General features: G+C 36.1%; 1 protein-coding gene and 1 long non-coding RNA gene across 2 annotated transcripts in view; one reads left to right on the forward strand and one right to left on the reverse strand.

The window, feature by feature from the left end:
- The window catches only part of LOC148945711 (uncharacterized), a 39,302-nt gene extending 34,126 nt beyond the window's left edge, over nucleotides 1-5,176 (forward strand). The window contains exon 4 of the mRNA XM_089098253.1: nucleotides 5,061-5,176. Within this exon, the coding sequence (XP_088954379.1) occupies nucleotides 5,061-5,124 (64 nt within the window). The 3' untranslated portion in view covers nucleotides 5,125-5,176. The remainder of the gene's footprint in view (nucleotides 1-5,060) is intronic.
- Nucleotides 1-19,904, reverse strand: part of LOC148945712 (uncharacterized) — a 263,265-nt gene that overhangs the window by 25,704 nt on the left and 217,657 nt on the right. The gene's annotated exons all lie outside the window — the stretch shown is intronic.

Consider the following 19,904-nt stretch of genomic DNA (forward strand, 5'->3'; position numbering starts at 1 on the left):
ATATATATATATATATATATATATATATATATATATATATATATATATATATATATATATATATATATATATATATATATATATATATATATATATATATATATATATATATGTATATATATATATATATATATATATATATATATATATATATATATATATATATATATATATATATATATATATATATATATATAAAGTTGGACAAAAATTTTGGTATTTAGCCAAAAAAAAACCTGAAAAGGAAAATATTCTGATTATTCACAATGAGTATTCATTTTTCAAATTTGTTGGCCTTGAAAAAGACCTTTGGTTCTACAGATAGGAGAAGTAGGTAGATGTAGATGAATCCATTCTGTGAATCCATTTCCCAATTCCAAGAACGATTGTCAGTTGTGACTTCTGCAATCTCAAGGCCTTCATTAGACGTAGCTTTCTCTTGACAAAAATTGAATCAAATAGCTCACACACACTACATAATTGGTTAAGAAATCCAGCCATGTATAGAGGCAGTGCAGATGACTATGCCAATATTCAGAAGTTCCCCATACCAGCAAAGTCTATTGCACCCACTTTACCCCGATCCCTCCCATGGAATTAGTCAAGTCCCATAATAAATAATGAGTTCTCAAAGTGGAATAAAGATTTAACCCCCATTGCTTTTGTCCAGAAAAAATTTGCAGAACTTAATACAATTACCTATAAAAATCACTTCCAAATATGTGTTGATGGGTCAAAAATGAATGAGAAGGTTGTAAGTGGTGTTTTCCTTCCTCACCTGAAAATTGCAATGGGAGAGAGATTATATAATAATTTATCTATAATGTCTGCTGAGTTAAATGCCATAATCATGGCATTAGAACACCTTAAGGAAAACCGACCTTTGATTGCAAATTCAAATAATATTATCATATATTCCGACCCTCTATCAAGCCTAGAGTTGCTGGCCTCAGCTCCTCAATATAAGTTGGACATTGACACTTATCATTGTGTCAGTATTATAGATAATCTTGCTTCAAGTGGCATAAAAACTTATTTTCAGAACATTCCTAGCCACTCTGGCATAAGTGGTAATCATCAGGTTGATGAAATAGCAAAAAATGCTATAAATATTGACCAGCCAAGTGGGAGACCAATTCCAATTAGAGATATTTACCACTGGAGGCTATCATATATTAATTTTAATAAGATTAATACTATCCTTTCCCCCTTTCCCAATAAGTATCTTTCTAAAATTTATCATAGAATTCGTGCTGGAACAAATGGACTAAATTTCCTTGCATTCTCATATAAGTTTTCTAATTCAAGTGGTTCAATTCCCCTGTCCCCTCTTTGCAGGCATTGTAATATGAATAATGAAACAATTGACCATTGCCTATTTGAATGTAAAATGCTGATGTCTGCACAACATACCTTGCTCTGTAAACTGTTAAAATGCTTCAAACACCATAAAATCTCACTATCAGCCAAGAGCCTAGCCAACTATACCTGCACACAGAGCACAGAAATCAATATCTATCATCTTATATTTGAACTTCTTGAGTCAAAAGATCTACTGAAAGATATCTGAGAATATCTAATAAATAAGAGACAACCAAGCCAGTAGCTCTGTAGCCCACAGAGTGAAGCGAAAAGAAAAGGGCTAAATAGTACCAACTGAATAGCCCATCTGCTGTGAATTAGAAGAAGAAGAAGGGAGACAAGTATTTGTTCTTGGCTGGACCATAATGCTCCCTCACCAATCTTGCCCACTCTTCAAACCCCTTTTTGGGCATACAAACTAATGGGATTGATTCTCTTTTGCTGCAACAATCAGGAAATCAACACTTCCTAAGGTTATATGCTGATTTATTGTTTTTGCTCATTTTCTGCTGTTTATCAGCCCACGTTTTTTATTTTTGAAATTGGCTACGAACTTATGTATTGGAATACATTATGTAAACTGGTGATCTATCTCCTTAAAAAATGAATTATCGGTTTTTCATACTAATTTAAGACGTATATGGCTGTGTAAGTTTGCACTTGACCAATTTAATGAATTAGTTTCATTTTAGGTGTCCTTGGTACTTTAAATATTTTTGTTATTTCAAGCACAGACGGTATCCTATCAAGATAGTATCCAGAGGGGGGGGGGCATAGGGAGCTATTATATTTAAGTGATAGTACCTTTATAGTACCTTTTTTTAATGCAAGATATCTTTTTAAGAATCCAAAAGAGCAAAAAAAAACAAAAAACAATCAATATCAAAGTCACCCATTTCAACTGTTTTAAATTTGATAGGCAAAGGGCATTGTAAAAAAAATTAAGCTTCTAAGTTCAAAGCTATATTCAAAGTTTTCTGATTAGCCTAATTTAATATCAAGATGGTCGGCCTAAAAAATAAGACACACGTATAGTCAGAACTCCATTGCAAATCCATATATAGCTAAATTTATCAAGACCCCCCCTCCCTCCCTCCATAGTGGTGAAAAATATACCCTGTATTATAAATCAACACCATATTTTTGATACATAGCCTAGACTGCAGTTTTCAACAAAATTTAGCTTTTCAGCCAAAATAATGAGCATTTTTCATGCTCTTTTATAATTAAATAATCATTTTACAGGGACTATTAATTTTGAGCCCTGAAGGGGCTAGAAGGTTCATAACAGCCCATAGAAACCTAGTAACCCTATGCTCAAAAATTTGCTTTTCTAAATAACTGGCTAAGGAGAAAAATAGGTCATATGTAGCTGACTAATGATTGAAGCTGACTTAGGCTATAGATTTCCATATTAGGAGGGGGGGGTAAAGCATAGGTTCGTGGTATCAACTTCAAAGTCTAATAACCATAATAACTTATTTAATATGAAGTAACTAAGTAAGAGTCTTTTATTCAGGCTCATCATTAAACAAAATATAACGCAGTAGTGCTGATGATTTGTATCTGGTAATTATGTCAGTGATTCCAATCCTCAAAATGTAAATTGGGCAAAAATAACCATTTAGCCATGATAAAATAAAAAGTAGCAAAATAGAAATAAGAAGGTATTTCTCAAAGTCTAACTGAGGCAACTGCTCCCCCCTCACGTAATTGGCACCCCAAAATTATGTGGCCTAATGCTGAATTAGAATAAACAGTGTACAATGGCAAGTACAAACAATACAATAATATATTGGTATATGATTCATAATACAATAATATATATTACATAACAACAATGACAGATAATGATCTAATAGTATTGCTTTATTTAATCAACATTTGTCATTCAGAGAAGCCATGACTCTCTAATTTTGTTCTTAATATAATTCCCGTTTTGTTTCACAAATTTTTTTTTGGTACTCTTCTAATATATGGGCAACATGCAAGAATGCAACTTGAGAAAAGCCAATAACAGATAATATTACCCAGTAATTTCTTATCTTATGCTCTATAAACCAGGGGTTTCTCACTCCAGAAACTATATTCAAGCTTTAGTTTTTTGAGGTTTAAGAGGAAAAAAGGTACCTAGGTTAGTTTAGGTTATTTATTTATTATATTCTATGCTTTACCCCCACCCTCCTAATGTGCAAATATACAGCCAAAATTAGTTTCTAAACTATTATATTTTTATCATATTTTGTTTTATTTCACTAGAATTAACCAAACTTCACTTCTTGCATGTTCCCCAGAGATTAGAACAGTACCTTTTTTTTCCTGTATTGCGTTAGTATAACAGTGTGGCATCCTTTTCACTAACAAATACCCATAATTTTTTGAAGTCCTATAGGATATATGTTCTGAAAATTCAATCAATTATTATTATTGTTGCTGGTTTGCCTGTGAGTCCAGGCAATTTGATGTTCCTATGTTAGTCCTAAAACTCAGCTGCCCTTGCATGAGACTATAGGCAGGCAGACCTTATGTCACTTGTTCACCTGCAAATCCAGGCAACTTGTTAGGTCAACCAGTTTTGAATGAATTTTTTGTTAATGTAACTGTCTGAGCTTATAAACTGGGTTGCCTGTCTAAGACTTTAGGCAGGTAGACTCTATGCCACTTGTTTGCACACAAGGCCAGGCAACTTTTCAGTCAACCAATTTTCAATTAACTCTGTTTTAGTGTAACTGTCGTGGCTTACAGATTGGGTTTTCTGACTGAGGACTGCAAGTTCAGGTGACTTAGTGGTCATGTTAATCCTAAAACCTAGTCAAAAGGCCTTAGACTCTAGGCGGACAGGCCTACTTGGAAAGTCTACTTGAACTACAATAGAGATGACTAAGATTTTTGGGCTGACTCACAACAGACAATGTCAATGTTTATCATTCTCCATGTTTAAAGGAAACACAATATTGCCTATTGTTTTGATTTTATAGTGCTTTGTATATAAGAGTAAAGACAATATTTGTTGCTTAGAGTATAAAGAACCAATGACTTTAATAGGTCTAGTCAAACAGTGATCACCCAAGTAATTTGTATTTCTAATATAAAAAAATCATAAAAGGTATATGCTACTATTATATAGTAACTATGAGGTAGATTTATATCAAAATATTCGTGCAAATCGCACAACCTACTAGGTGTCTTACCTTAGCCTACATAAGGTAAGCTATCGGTGGAAGTCATTAGGTCTGTAAAACTACCAATAGGGTAGCCTATATATTGATAATTTCTTTTAGAATCATTAATGTTTACCTTTACACTGCTTCATGGTTAAAAGATCCTGGAATGCCAAAAATCCTAGTAACATCAAGACTAGGCCTAGTCTAGCCAAGCTCTTTTCAAGAAGCATTCCTATTGTTCAAAGAACAGAAATTTGCTGAACTAGGTTCCGATTTCTGTTTTACCAGAACATACAAGAAAACAACACTTTCTAAGGCTATATGCTGATTTACTTATTTTTTGCTCATTTTCTGCTGTTTATCAGCACACGTTTTTTATTTTTGAAATTGGCTACGAACTTATGTATTGGAATACATTATCTAAATTGGTGATCTCCTTAAAAAATGAATTATCGGTTTTTCACACTAATTTAAGACGTATATGGCTGTGTAAGTTTGCACTTGACCAATTTAATGAATTAGTTTTCATTTTAGGTGTCCTTGGTACTTTAACACTCACGTTGAAATTCTTACCCGACCCCCAGTCCTGTATTGTTGAGGCAGCAAAATTTGATGCAGCAGGTACAAGATATTTTCTGGCAAGGCGTAGTGCAGAACAAAATAGCCTAGAAAACCAGCTACCAAGACCATAGCCAGATATTGTATTACGCCCTTTGTAGTAGTCTAATCCATTGCCTATATGATGTGGACTCAGAGCACCAACATAGCAATCGATATCTGGACAGACAAATGGAATTCTTCTATTGTTCATTTTAGGTGGTGCTGGTGACGTCAACGATGGGTCGGAAATGACATGTAATCACTGCTAAACATTTTGTTATTGCTAGAGTATCACCCAATTCACTTTTTAGTGTTAACTGACAGAGTTCCAATAAGAAGTGTTTACAGGAACATACTGAAGATGCTTTATATTATAGTGATGAACAAGTTCATGGGTTGTTTTTCGTTCAAGAACACTTAGGAGAGGGATATTTGTATTACCAACTCTCGATGTATCCACAAAGGATGCATAAAAAAACATTCAAGAGTCCGAGGCAAGACCAGGTAGATGATTAGCAAAAATAGCTTGATCCATCCCGTTAATAGTTGCGGCGTTTTCGCCCTTTATCATATTCTGTGTAAAGTCCAGAAGGAATTACAGATTATCATTCAGAAGAGTCATTTCAGTGTCAACAGGTGATGTAATGTAAATCCTATCGTGTTCCATTGAATAATTAAAATGGAATGTACCATTCCTATATGAGATTTTTTTATTGATTGTACGACACAAATATGTCATATTATCATATATTTCAATTTGACATGTGGATATTCGCTAGATTTAAGTGCTTCAACCCATTCATACTCGAAAAAGAGTGACCAATCGAATGGTATAACTTTTATGTCATACACACGATCCTTTCTCAGGATGTCATAGGTATTTTTGAGAATACAGTCGACAAGAGCTACTTCATACTTTCCGTCATCGACTTTGATGGCGGGGGAGAGTTTCATCCAAAAATCACTTGTTTTATTCAAATCATTATTTGAAAAAAACTACGTTTTCTAAAGAGTTAAAGAGGCTGAGTCACAAGTTCGAACCTTAAAACGTACAGGGATTAGGAGGTACAGTTGGGGGGGGTCCACCCCCAAATACCCCCCCATTTGCAGCCATTAAATAAAAAAAAAATTTAAAACTGAAAGTAAGGAGCGACATTAAAACTTAAAACGAACAGAAATTATTCCTTATATGAAAGGGGCTGTGCCCTCCTCAACGCCTCGCTCTTTACGCTAAAGTTTGACTTTCTCACAACTCTTTTTTTAAACAATAAAAACTTTAGCGTAAAGAGCGAGGCGTTGAGGAGGGCACAGCCCCTTTCATATACGGAATAATTTCTGTTCGTTTTAAGTTTTAATGTCGCTCCTTACTTTCAGTTTAAAAAAAAATATTTAAAGGCTGCGAAAGCGGGGGTTTGGGGGCGGCAGCCCCCAATTGTACCTTTTAATCCCTGTAAGTTTTAAGGTTCGAACTTGTGACTCAGCCTCTTTAACTCTTTAGAAAACGTAGTTTTTTTCAAATAATTTTTGCACGTTTTTGTACAGTTTATTACTTTTTTGCTTGACTAACTGTTAGATGATTGTGCATTATTCTTTTCTTTCTCGACAGGGTGTTTTAAGGGTCGACCTTGTAACTCAGCCTCTTTAACTCTTTAGAAAACGTAATTTTGTTCAAATAATTTAAAAAAGAAACTGAGTTTCTTTTTTAAACTTTAAATTCAGTATATAAAAAATCTCCTCTGACGGGGAATCGAACCCGGGTCTTCCACCTGACAGTCAGGAGTATCGACCACTGCACCAAAGACACACAATTGTAATTGTATTTTTAGTACGTGGAATCTATTTTTGACGCAAGCCAATCCCCACAAAACTTGATATTTGGTTTTTGGAAAACAGGGAAGGAGTGATCAGATGGAGCTGAAATTTCGAGGATAAGCTCCCAGGCCCCAGGAAAACTTATCCTCTAAATTTCAGCCCGATCAGACAACGTTAAAGGGGGGCTGTGGTGGGAAAAATTAACATGGGCTCTTATAGGTAAACGAGGTTTTTCGTAAATGTAAATTCGGGGGATAATTTTTTCGGTCTGAAAATATCAAAAGACCCTAACAGGTCGAATTCTGCTTCGAATGAGTCCTCATTCACCCGGATCAGTTGCCAACTGTGGCCTGTAGGCGTGGCTAACAAGAAAAAAAATGAAATTTAAGTGGCTATATTTGTTTTTTGGAAAACAGGGAAGGGGTGATCGGATTGAGCTGAAATTTCGAGGATAAACTCCCGGCCCCTAGAAAAGCTTAACCTCCAAATTTCAGCCCAATCGGACAACGTTAAAGGGGGGCTGTGGTCGGAGGGTCGAAACTTCCGGCCCACTTTTACCCATGAAGATAAAGTCAGAGGTGGATGAAATTTTTCAAGTTTCTTAGTCTGAGCTTGGGCTACAAAACGCAATTTCCGCTGTCTCTCTGCGACCGCTAGGACCGGAAATCGCTTAACATTGTGGTGGGTCGCCTCTTTATAGAGACACAAGTGTGCCTCCTTGATTGTAGAGAGGATCGGAAACGTTGGACATAAATGTTGCATAGAAATCATTGGGCATTGTCAATATCTTCAACACTGATCCAAGAATCAAAATCAGAGTTGTATCCTAGCCACCGAACAAGTAACTGTATCCTACCCCTGTGAGTACGAGTCTTTAATATCTTTTCAATTTGATAGATTTCACTATTATTTTTAGCTTTTTGTAGTTCATAGTCATAAAAGCCACCGAGAATCTTTTTATCTTTGGTGTCGCGCAAACGATAAGTTATGGGTTTAGTGTCTAGGAGTTTTGCCACTTTAAAAAGTTCTGTGGACCACAAGTAATTCCCCTTTTCAAAAACATTGGTTGTTCTATTAATTCGAACAGTATCACCAACATTAATTTTTTTCTTCTTGACAATCGTTTCATTGGAATATTGTTTAAGGAAGGTATCAATTGTATCATGATCAGAATGATGAACTTCCGTTGGGGTTGAGTTGGACAGTGATCGATGAGGGACAGTGAAGCTTGATGAATGACATTATAATCGTATATAGGTTATAACCATATATGACGTAATAAGTGAATGCAGCATTAATATACGTTTATCTTTCAAGATAATTTTATCTTATTTTAGTTCTAAGCTCAGGATCGCTAAATATATTATGTAAACTGCAAAAATAAATATGGTGTCTGAGCAATAATTTTGATTTTTTAATTAAAACTAGAAAAATACCTGAAAATATAAAAATCAGCTTTTTTTTTGTTAGTTTTTTATATTAAAAGACTGTCATTAGAAGAACAAACCATTATATACATTGGACTTAGTTAGCTGCCTGATTCTTTGAGAGTCGTCTCTTACTACTCCAAAGAAGAAAAAGCCATAGGCTTTTCCCTTTTTGTAATCAGGGTTTACATAATTTATAATTGAGTTACATTAAAAGACGATCATTGGAATAACAAACCATTGCATTGATTGGACTTAGTTAGCTACTTGATTGTTTGAAGTTTTACGTTAAAGAACCAACTTTAGTCCATAGTAGCTGAAGTTATATTAAAAAACAATTGTTAGGAGATAATTCATAAGGGATTGATGCTGTAAATTGGAATTTTGTAAGTATCGTCGGTATCATGGTTTTATTGATAGCTGAATTACAACTAAGAGAAATCGACCCGGGTGGCTTTGAACCACCACTTGCCCTATGACATCATTAATTGAAGTTGTGAAACTAACAATATGATAATTTTAGGTAGTAAATCTGGGTCGCAGCGGTAGCTAGCAACCTAGTAAGAGACGATCACGTCCAATGTTAAGAAATATAAAAACCCATAGCTCCTAAAAAAGGAGTCAGATCAAAACAAAAAGTACACCATTAGAACCGCCTTGTCCAAAGCCCCTGTATAGAAAACTTTCTGTCCCTTGGCTTGAACAGCAAGGGATATATATTGGTTTGAAAATCAAGAAAAGTGCAACTACTACAACATTCTGCCTAAACGGCATATTTTTTTCTTTTTTCTTTCTTCTTTTCCACAGATAGCTTGGCACTGGAATATCGTAGAGAGTTGTTCAATGGTTCATTATAAAAGAAATTAATTGGGTAAAAAATCTTTTGTAACTAAAATAAATTATTTCTAAGAGAGAATAAAATTTTCCACTAAAAACTGCATTTTTGATGTCTTTTCATGCTGCAGTCTTTTCAAAGATATTTGATTTTTGTACATAAATCATAATCGTATATCAGCCATAAGATTTGAACCCGCGCCTTTGAAGAGACTGGTGACTAACACCAGCGCCTTGGACCACTCGGCCACGCTGCCTTTCATAACTATATATGTGAATCCGGGTCGCAGCAGTAGCAGCAGTCTTTTCATACTGCAGTCTTTTCAAATTTTCTATTAAAAGACGATCATTGGAATAAAAATTACGCGAGTTGTAGATAATGTTTGTTTTGGATTGCAAGTCCTCCAAAAGGGTGTATATTTTGACATATCTCTGCATATTTTGAAAACCTGTCTATTCAAAGTACTTAACTGGATCCCATCTTTGCAGTTTTCAGATCTTTCATATATATCTTGTCTTGTGTAATATATAATATATTACTCCTTCTCTATCTCCTTCTCTCCTCCTTCTCTATTCTCGTTCTCCTTATCTATCTCAATGTTAAATTTAAAAAAGTTCTTTTAACTGAAAGTAAGGAGCGACATTAAAACTTAAAAGGAACAGAAATTATTTCGTATATGAAAGGGACTGTCCCCTCTTCAAAGCCTTGCTCTTTACGCTAAAGTTTTTCATTGTTTTAAAAAATAAAGTTGTGTGATAGAGTCAAACTTTAGCGTAAAGAGCGAGGTGCTGAGGAGGGGACAGCCCCTTTCATATACGGGATAATTTCTGTTCGTTTTAAGTTTTAATGTCACTCCTTACTTTCAGTTAAAAAAACTTGTTTTTTTACTTTAATTTATGAATGTTTTTGAATTAATGCAGCTTTGATTTTGGCTCACCGTACATGAATAATTAGAATGGAATTTGCATATTAATTTTATTGTTTTGGCTAAATGGCTTTCTCGAAATTTTGTTATGACGTAACTTACGAATTAACTTACGTAACGAACTTCTATATTTGTATGTTTTTATTAAGTATATTAGGGAGTTTACTCCTAGTCAATACCTCGCTCTTTACGCTTAAGTTCGATTTTTTTTCGAATCACATTCTCCGAATCACACAGCCTAGTTAACTAAATTAGATAGCTCTTTTGAAAGTGATAAAAAAACTTTAGCGAAGCGAGGGAGGTATTGAATAGGGGAAAAACCCGTTCATATACGTAATAATTTCTGTTTGTTTTAAGTTTTAATGTTGCTCATTACTTTCAGTTGAAAAAACTTGTTTTTTTTATATAATTTCTGATCGTTTTTTAAATACTGCTTGGAAATCCGGCGCCCCTTCATAAAAATGTCCCTTCCCCCACGGAAAAATCCCCCATGGAAAGATCCTCCCCCGACCCCCGACCCCCCCCCCCAACAGGAAAAAAATCCCTCCTTAAACGTCTGTATACTTCCCATTTACCAATACTATATGTAAACAATAGTAGAAAGGCCCCTATTGATCGTGACCCCACACCATATATGGGCATAGAGTCCCTAGGGGAAATGGATTTCTGAGAAATTGATTGCGTAATCAAAGTGTGTCATTGACCTAAATTTCCAAAGGTGTTGTTGTTGTTGTAAGTGCACGCTGTCAGCGAATGTCAAGGTCAGTGTTAATGTTGTTGTAAGTGCACAATCTCAGCGACTGTGACTAGTTTCCAGAAATTTGGAACACCTGTGCTGTCGACCTCAATTCCCCTATCGTGAATCAATAATTCCCCTTAAAAACAACAAATTAATTCCCCTTTCTTGACAGATCAATCAACCAATGACGTCATCTGTCAGAATTTAAAAATTTTCACCTAGAAACGATTCTCCAGGAATATACCAAAGTCATTAATGTCTTTGCCTCGGAAACAACTCTTTTGGTCTAACTCCAAAGGATATTAATAACCAACCGCCATGGAAACGATTCTCCGAGAAACATTTTAGCGAAGAAATGTTTTAGCGCGGGAATCAGGTTTCTTATTAATTTGAAATGCATTAGCGCAGAGATATCAAAAACAAAAGGAACACGCTGAATTACGTTTAGGGATTATTTGGGCGAAACTCTTTTAGACAGGTTATGGAATTATTTCGGCGAAACAGTTAGAGACATTTTAAAAGGTGATTTTTGAAGAGATTTTGGAAGAGGATTTGAGGGTGAAACTCTGTGGTCGTTATAATACACAAGTTTCATTTGAACAGTGTTGTGAGGTCCTCTATTCCAGCCCCCAAGGGTTCCGATCCCCCACCCCCACACCCGCACGAAGCCCCAGGGACTCAAATATACTCCCAGCTCCCCAAGAGCCCCCGCCCCCCCAAACGCCCTCCTCAGACCCTCAAAGGCCCTCCCCTGGTCCTAAAAGGGCCCCCCGGACCCCCAAAGGGCCCCCCGGACCCCAATGACCCTCCCCCGGTCCTCAAAGGTCCCCCGGGCCCGAGAAGCGCCACGGGCCAGGAAAGCGCCGCATGGGGATGCGCCGCCGGGGGGGGGGGTTGCCGCGGGGTCGGGGGATGCACCGCAGGGTATGCGCCGCAGGGAGGTGCCACGGGGATGCGCCGCAGGGATGCGCCGCAAAAAGTAAACTAAAAAGTAAAAATTTCGAAATGTTATCCCCCAAACGCCCTCCCCATACCCCCATTCCGAAGGAACCCCCCGGTCCCCAAAGGCTCCCCGGGCTCCCACCCCGCCCCCCAGACCCCCAAAGGCCATCCCCGGGCCCCGTCTTTCGTTGATGTATGTTGTCTGAAACCTATGATTTGGGGTGTATGGGTTGCTATTTTTGACTTTTCTGAGGTGGATTTCTTAGTCTTTCATTGGTATGTGTTGTCTGCTGTGAAAAATTTGGAACAGTATTTTAAATTTTTCATCATTTCGAGAAAATATTCACAGGTATGGTATTACTTTTTCTATCTTCCACCGAAAAATTTAGAATTGAACTTTAAATTTCTTTATGTCTTTGTGAAATATAGAACTGAAGTGAAAAATTTGTATGTTCTCTGGTGAAATTAGAAATTAATTGTGTTCTCTGCTAAAATTAAGAAGAGAACTTGAATTTTTATTCACTTCGTTGCGAAAATTTTAAATTGAACTAGAAACTTTGATCCTACGTGAAAATAGTCACTCGTATGGTATTACTTTTTCTAGGATCCTCCAAAAAATTTAGACTTGAAGATTAAATTTCTTTATGTCTTTGTGAAATATAGAACTGAAGTGGAAGATTTTTATATTCTCTGGTGAACATAGAAATTATGTGTGTACTCTACTAAAATTCAGAAGAGAACTTGAATTTTTCTTCACTTCGTTGCGAAAATTTTAAATTGAACTAGAACTTTTTATCTTCCGGGAAAATATTCACAAGTATGGTATTACTTTTTCTTGTTTCCACCGAAAAATTTAGAATTGAACTTTAAATTTCTTTATGTCTGTGAAATAAAGAACTTAAGTGGAAGATTTTGATTTTCTCTGGTGAAATTAGAATTGAATTGTGTTCTTTGGTAAAATTCAGAAGAGAACTTGAATTTTTCTTCACTTCGTTGAGAAAATTTAAAATTGAATTAGAACTTTTTATCTTCCGTGAAAATATTCACAAGTATGGTATTACTTTTTCTATCTTCCATCGAAAAACCTAGAATGTAAATTTAAATTTCTGTATGTCTTTGTGAAATAAAGAACTGAAGTGTAGGATTTTTGTTTTCTCTGAAGAAATTAGAATTGAATTATGTTCTTTGGTAAAATTCCGAAGAGAACTTGAACTTTTTTATCGTCTGTGAAAAATTTGGGACAGTATTTAAAATCTTTCATCTCTTCGAGAAAATATTCACCAGTATGGTATTACTTTTTCTATCGTCCACCGAAAAATTTATAATTAAACTTTAAATTTCTTTATGTCTTTGTGAAATAAAGAACTTAAGTGGAATATTTTTATTTTCTCTGGTGAAATTGGAATTGAATTGTGTTCTTTGGTAAAATTCAGGAGAGAACTTGAATTTTTCTTCACTTCGTTGAGAAATTTTGAATTGAACTAGCACTTTTTATCTTACGGGGAAAATATTCACAAGTATGGTATTACTTCTTATATCTTCCAACGAAAAAATTTATAATTGAACTATAAATTTCTTTATGTCTTTGTAAAATATAGAACTTAAGTGGAAGATTTTTGTTTTCTCTGTAGAAATTAGAATTGAATTGTATTTTTTGGTAAAATTCAGAAGAGAAGTGGAACTTTTCTTCTCTTTGTTGAGCCAATTTTAAAATGAACTAGTACTTCTTACGTTCCGTGAAAATATTCACAAGTCTGATATTACTTTTTCTATCTTCAAATGAAAAATTTAGAATTGAACTCTAAATTACTTTATGTCTTTGTTAAATAAATAACTAAAGTGGAAGATTTTTATTTTCTCTGCTGAACTTAGAATTGAATTGTGTTCTTTTGTAGAAATCAGAAGAGAACTTGAATTCTTCTTCACTTCGTTGAGAAAATTTTAAATTGAACTAGAACTTTTTATCTTCCGGGAAAATATTCACAAGTATGGTATTACTTTTTCTATCTTCCACTGAAAAATTTAGAAATGAACTTTAAATTTCTTTATGTCTTTGTGAAATAAAGAACTTAAGTGGAAGATTTTTATTTTCTCTGGATAATTTAGAATTGAATTGTGTTCTTTGGTAAAATTCAGTAGGGAACTTGAACTTTTCTTCACTTCGTTGAGAAAATTTAAAATTGAACTAGAACCTTTTATCTTCCGTGAAAATATTCACACGTATGGTATTACTTTTTCTATCTTCCACCGAAAAATTTAGAATTGAACTTTAAATTTCTTTATGTCTTTGTGAAATAAAGAACTGAAGAGGAAGATTTTTATTTTCTCTGGAGAAATTAGAATTGAATTGTGTTCTTCGGTAAAATTCAGAAGAGAACTTGAAATTTTTTATCTTCTGTGAAAAATTTGGAATAGTATTTTAAATTTTTCATCTCTTCGAGGGAGATCTGAACTAAAGTGGAAAATTTTATATTATTTGGAAAAATAGAAATGATCAATGACTAATTTCTTTTTCATTGCGAAAATTCAGAAGAGAACTTGAACTTTCCTTGACTTCGTTTAGAAAATTTTAAATTGAACTTTAAAGTTTGTCATCTCTTTGAGAAATTTCGGAACTGGATTTAAGAAAATTTAGAATTAAAGTGAAACTTTCTATCTTCATAGAAAATAATGACAATCATAGTATAACTTTTCTTATCTTCTGTGGAAAAATTAGAACTGAACTTTAAATTTTTTATGTCTTGGTGAACTTAAAACTGACGTGGAAGCTTCACCTACGAAATATTTAGAAACCATAGCTCAGAAAAGCCTGAAATATCCAACTACTCATCCCAAACTAGAAGTTTCGGACAAACAACACCTATGAGGGACTAAGAATCCTAGCTCTGAAAAGTCCAAAAAGCAAACTACACCTCCCAAATCCTAATTTTCTGAAAGCACACACCTATGAAATGCTAAGAAATCTAGCTCGGAAAAGTCAAAAATAGCAAACCACTCATTCCCAAATCATAGGTTTCAGTCAACACACACCTACGAAAGGCTAAAAAATCCATCTCAAAAAAGTAAAAAAATAGCAGCCCACACATCCCAAATCATTGGTTTCAGACACCACATACCTAAGAAAGACTAAGAAGTCTGGTTATGAAAAGTCGTAAATAGCAAATTGCATACCTTAAATCATAACTTTCAGACAACATATACCTATGAAATACTAAGACACCTTAGCTCAAAAAGGCTTGAAATAGCAAACTAATCATCCCAAACTATAGGTTTCAGACAACAAACACCTATGAGGGACTAAGAATTCTAGCTGTGAAAAGTCTATAAAGCAAACTACATATCCCAAATCATAATTTTCTGACAGCACGTACCTATTAAAGGATAAGAAACTTAGCTCATAAAATTCAAAAATAGCAAATAAACCATCCCAAATCATAGGCTACATACAGCACATACCTATGAATTGCTAAGAAATCCAGTTCAGAAAAGACAGCTATAGCACCCCACCCATCCCTAATCATTAGTTTCAGACAACACACATCAACAAAAGACTATGAAATCTAGCTTAGAAAAGCCCGAAATAGTAATTTACATATCCCAATTCATAAGTTTCAGACAACATTCACCTACTAAATACTATGTAACCTTAGCTCAGAAAATACTGAAATAGCAAATTACACACCTCAAATCATAAGTTTCAGACAACGCACATCTATGAAATACTAGTAAACCTTAGCTCAGTAAAGCCTGAAATAGCAAACTACTCATCCCAAACTATAGGTTTCAGACAACAAACATCTATGAGGGACTATGAATCCTAGCTCTGAAAAGTCCAAAAAAAAAACTATAAATCACACATCATCTGTTACGGAAAACACCCAACAAAGAAACTCTTAGAACCTTATATCCCCAAATCATATTTTTCAGTCAACACACACCACGTTTAATACAACACACATACACGAAATAATAAGAGACTTATATAACAAATCTTAGGTTTCAGTCCCCACACACCAACAAAAGACTAAGAAATCAAACTCAGAAAAGCCCGAAATAGTAATTTACATATCCCAAATCATAAGTTTCAGACAACATTCACCTACGAAATACTATGAAACCTTAGCTCAGAAAGGCCTGGAATAGCAAATTAGACACCTCAAGTCATAAGTTTCAGACAACACACACACCTATTAAATACTAATAAAACTTAGCTCATAAGAGCCTTAAATATAAAACTACTCATCCCAAACTGTAGGTTTCATACAATGACCCACTTTTATTTAATAATACACAGATATCTTAAACTTAAAAAATAAAACTAATAATCAACCAAGAGCAGTTTAAGGACCCACATCCCAAATAAAGACTGATAAAACTATCTACGAAAAGTAAAAAATAGAAATTTACATATGCCAAATCATAAGTTTCTGTCAACACACACCCACAAAAGGCTCAGAAATCCAGCTCTGAAAAGTCCAAAAGTAAACTACTCACCCCAAACTATAGGTTTGAGACAACAAACACCCATGAAAGGCTAAGAAATCTAGCTCAGAAAAGTCAAAAATAGTAATTTACATATCCCAAATCATAAGTTTCTGACAACACACACCTATGAAATTCTAAGAAACCAAGCTCAGAATTGTCAAAAATAGCAAACTAATCATCCCAAACTATAGGTTTGAGACCACAAAAACTTATGAGGGACTAAGAACTCTAGCTCAGAAAAGCCCGAAATAGTAATTTAAATATCCCAAATCATGATTTTCTGACAACATTCACCTACTATATACTAGGAAAGCCCAGCTCATAAAAGTCTGAAATAGCAAACTACTCATCCCAAACTAAAAGTTTCAGACACCAAACACCAATGAGAGACTAAGAATTCTAGCTCTGAAGAGTCCAAATAGTAAACCACACATCCTAAATAATAATTTTCCGACAACACACACCTATGAAAGGCTAAGAAATCCAGGTCAGAAAGGTCAAAAAAGTAAACCAACCATCTCAAATCATAGGTCTCAGACAAGACATACCAATGAAAGACTAAGAAATCCAACTCAGAAAACACAAAAATACCACCCCATCACCCCAAAAACATCGTTTACAGACAAAATCACTACCCGACCGACAGAGGCGGGGTTGGCGCGGGTAGGTTGGGGGGGGCGGGCGGGTACTCTAGGTACAAGGGGGGGACTGGGTGGTATCGGCGTACGTTTGGGCTTTGGAGTGCGGTGGGGGGCGCCCCGGGAGAACGGTCTACTTTTAGTTTACTTTTTTGCGGCGCCTCCCTGTGGTGCCTTCCTGTGGCGTCTCCCTGCGGCGCATCCTCTAACCCACGGCACCTCCCCCAGTGTCACATCCCCCGGGGGCGCTTGCCGGGCCCACAACGGTTTGGGGTCCGGGTGTACATGGGCGACTGGGGTGAGGTTCTTTGGGGTCCGGGGGCCCTGTGGGGGTCGGAGGGGCCCGTTGCGGACCAGGGGAGGAACGGGGATGGTCTGTTGTGGGCGTGTGGAGGGGGGGCTCTTTGGAAGCTTGGGGGATCTTTGTGTACCAGCGGCTTCCTTCGGGGTTGGGGTTGGGGGATCGGAACCCTTTGGGGTTGGGGTAGAGGACCTCACAACACTGTTCAAATGAAACTTGTGCATTATAATGACCACAGAGTTTCACCCTCAAATCCTCTTCCAAAATCTCTTCAAAAATCATCTTTTAAAATGTCTCTAACTGTTTCGCCGAAATAATTCCATAACCTGTCTAAAACAGTTTCGCCCAAATAATCCCTAAACGTAATTCAGCGTGTTCCTATTGTTTTTGGCATCTCTGCGCTAATGCATTTCAAATTAATAAGAAACCTGATTCCCGCGCTAAAACAATTCTTCGCTAAAATGTTTCTCGGAGAATTGTTTCCATGGCGTTTGGTTATTAATATCCTTTGGAGTTCGACCAAAAGAGTTGTTTCCGAGGCACAGACATTAATGACTGGGATCTATTCCTGGAGAATCGTTTCTAGGCGAAAATTTTTAAAGTCTGACAGATGATGTCATTGGTTGATTGATCTGTCAAGAAAGGGGAATTAATTTGTTGTTTTTAAGAGGAATTACTTATTCACGATAGTGGAATTGAGGTTGACAGCACAGGTGTTCCAAATTTCTGGAAACTCGTAATATTCGCTGAGAGCGTGCACTTACAACAACAACAACATTGACCTTGGCATTCGCTTACAGCGTGCACTTACAACAACAACAACAACAACACCTATTGAAATTTAGGTCATTGACACACTTTGATTACGCAATCAATTTCTCAGAAATCCATTTCCCCTAGGGACTCTATGCCCATATATGGTGTGGGGTCACGATCAATAGGGGCCTTTCTACTAACAATGGGCAAAGTTCATAACTTGCAGCCCTTCCTCCTGGAACTCTGGGGGATTAAGTCATCCTCAAAGACATAGTTATTAGATTTTCAAAAATGCTGAACAAATGGCTATATTGAAGTTTTGATTGGGTGACTTTGGGAAAAAACGAGTGTGGGAGGGGGCCTAGTTGCCCTCCAATTTTTTTGGTCACTTAAAAAGGGCACTAGAACTTTCAATTTCCGTTCAGATGAGCCCTCTCACGATATTCTAGGACTCCTGGATCGATACGATCACCCCTGGTAAAATAAAAAAAAAACTAAAAAAAAAAACAAAACAAATAAACACGCATCCGTGATCTTTCTTCTGGCAAAAAAAAAAAAATTCCACATTTTTGCAGATAGAGGCTTGAAACTTCTATAGAAGGGTTCTCTACTACGCTGAATCTGATGGTGTGATTTTCAATAAAGTTCTATGACTTTTAGGGGCTGTTTCTTCCTTTTTTTCAAAAATAAGGCAAATTTTCTCAGGCGCGTAACTTTAAATCTGATTCTATTCATGTATCTATGGGTATCAAAATTCCAGTTTTTAGAGTTTTGGTTACTATTGAGCCGGGTCGCTCCTTACTTACAGTTCGTTATAACGAACTGTTTGATAAACTCCTTCTCTATAATACGACGCTCCATGTGAATATTCCATTGGTGGAAACACTGGTGGAAGTCATCTTCTGTCAGCTCCTTCAGGACACGTGCCGTTTTCTCTTTTAAAGCTTCAACAGGCTCGAGTATTGTCCTTTTGAATGTAGATTTAACCTTAGGGAACAGATAAAGTCACACGGTACGAAATTTGGTGAATAAGGTAGATGTTCTAACACTGGAATGTTGTTCTTGGCTAGGAATCCGTTGTTAGATACCTTGGAATGGGCTGGTGCATTTGCTTGTGGAAAACCCGTGATTTGTCCTTTCACTTTTTTTGTCGTTTTTTTCCTTACTCTTTTTTTAGGATGAACCCCCCCCCCCACAGCCCTCAGGGAAAGGGTTGTAAGTTATGCCAGGGGGGCATATAAGGTTTTTATAGAGTGTTGTCATGGAACTTCAAAAAGGGCTCATTTGGTTCGAAACTGAAATGGCTAGTGCCCTTTTTAACGGTCGAAAGTGATTAGAAGGCAACATACACCCCTTCCACGCCCACCATTTATTCACACATCCAATGAAAATATTGAGATAGCCATTTTGTTCAAAGTAGTTGAAATGTTCGGAAATTACATCTAAGAGGATGACACTCCCCTCACAGCCCTCAGGGTAAGGGTTATAAGTTATGCCTTGGGGGCATATAAGGTTTTTATTGAAAGCTTTGTCATAGATACTTGAAAAAGGCTTCATTCAATTGGAAATTTAAAGGGGTAGTGCCCTTTTTAATATTCGAAAGTGATTTGAGGGCAACTAACCCCCCTCTCACGCCCGGTGTTTTCCCAAACACATCCAATAAAAATTTTTAGATAGCCATTTTGTTCAACGTAGTTAAAAGTTTTAGAAATTGGGCCTTTGAGGATGATAACCTCAGATAACCTCAGAGCCCTCAGGGCAAGGGTTGTAAGTTAGGCCCTGGGGGCATATAAGGTTTTTATAGATAGTGATGCTGTAGAAACTTCAAAAAGGGCTCAATCGAATGGAGATTAGAAGGGCTTGTGCCCTTTTTAATAGTTGAAAGGGATTGGAGGATAGCTAACACCCCTCTGACACC

Source organism: Artemia sp. Qi Xiang Cuo, chromosome 12 (genome assembly GCF_049724085.1).
Source record: "Artemia sp. Qi Xiang Cuo chromosome 12, ASM4972408v1, whole genome shotgun sequence".
NCBI lineage: Eukaryota > Metazoa > Arthropoda > Branchiopoda > Anostraca > Artemiidae > Artemia > Artemia sp. Qi Xiang Cuo.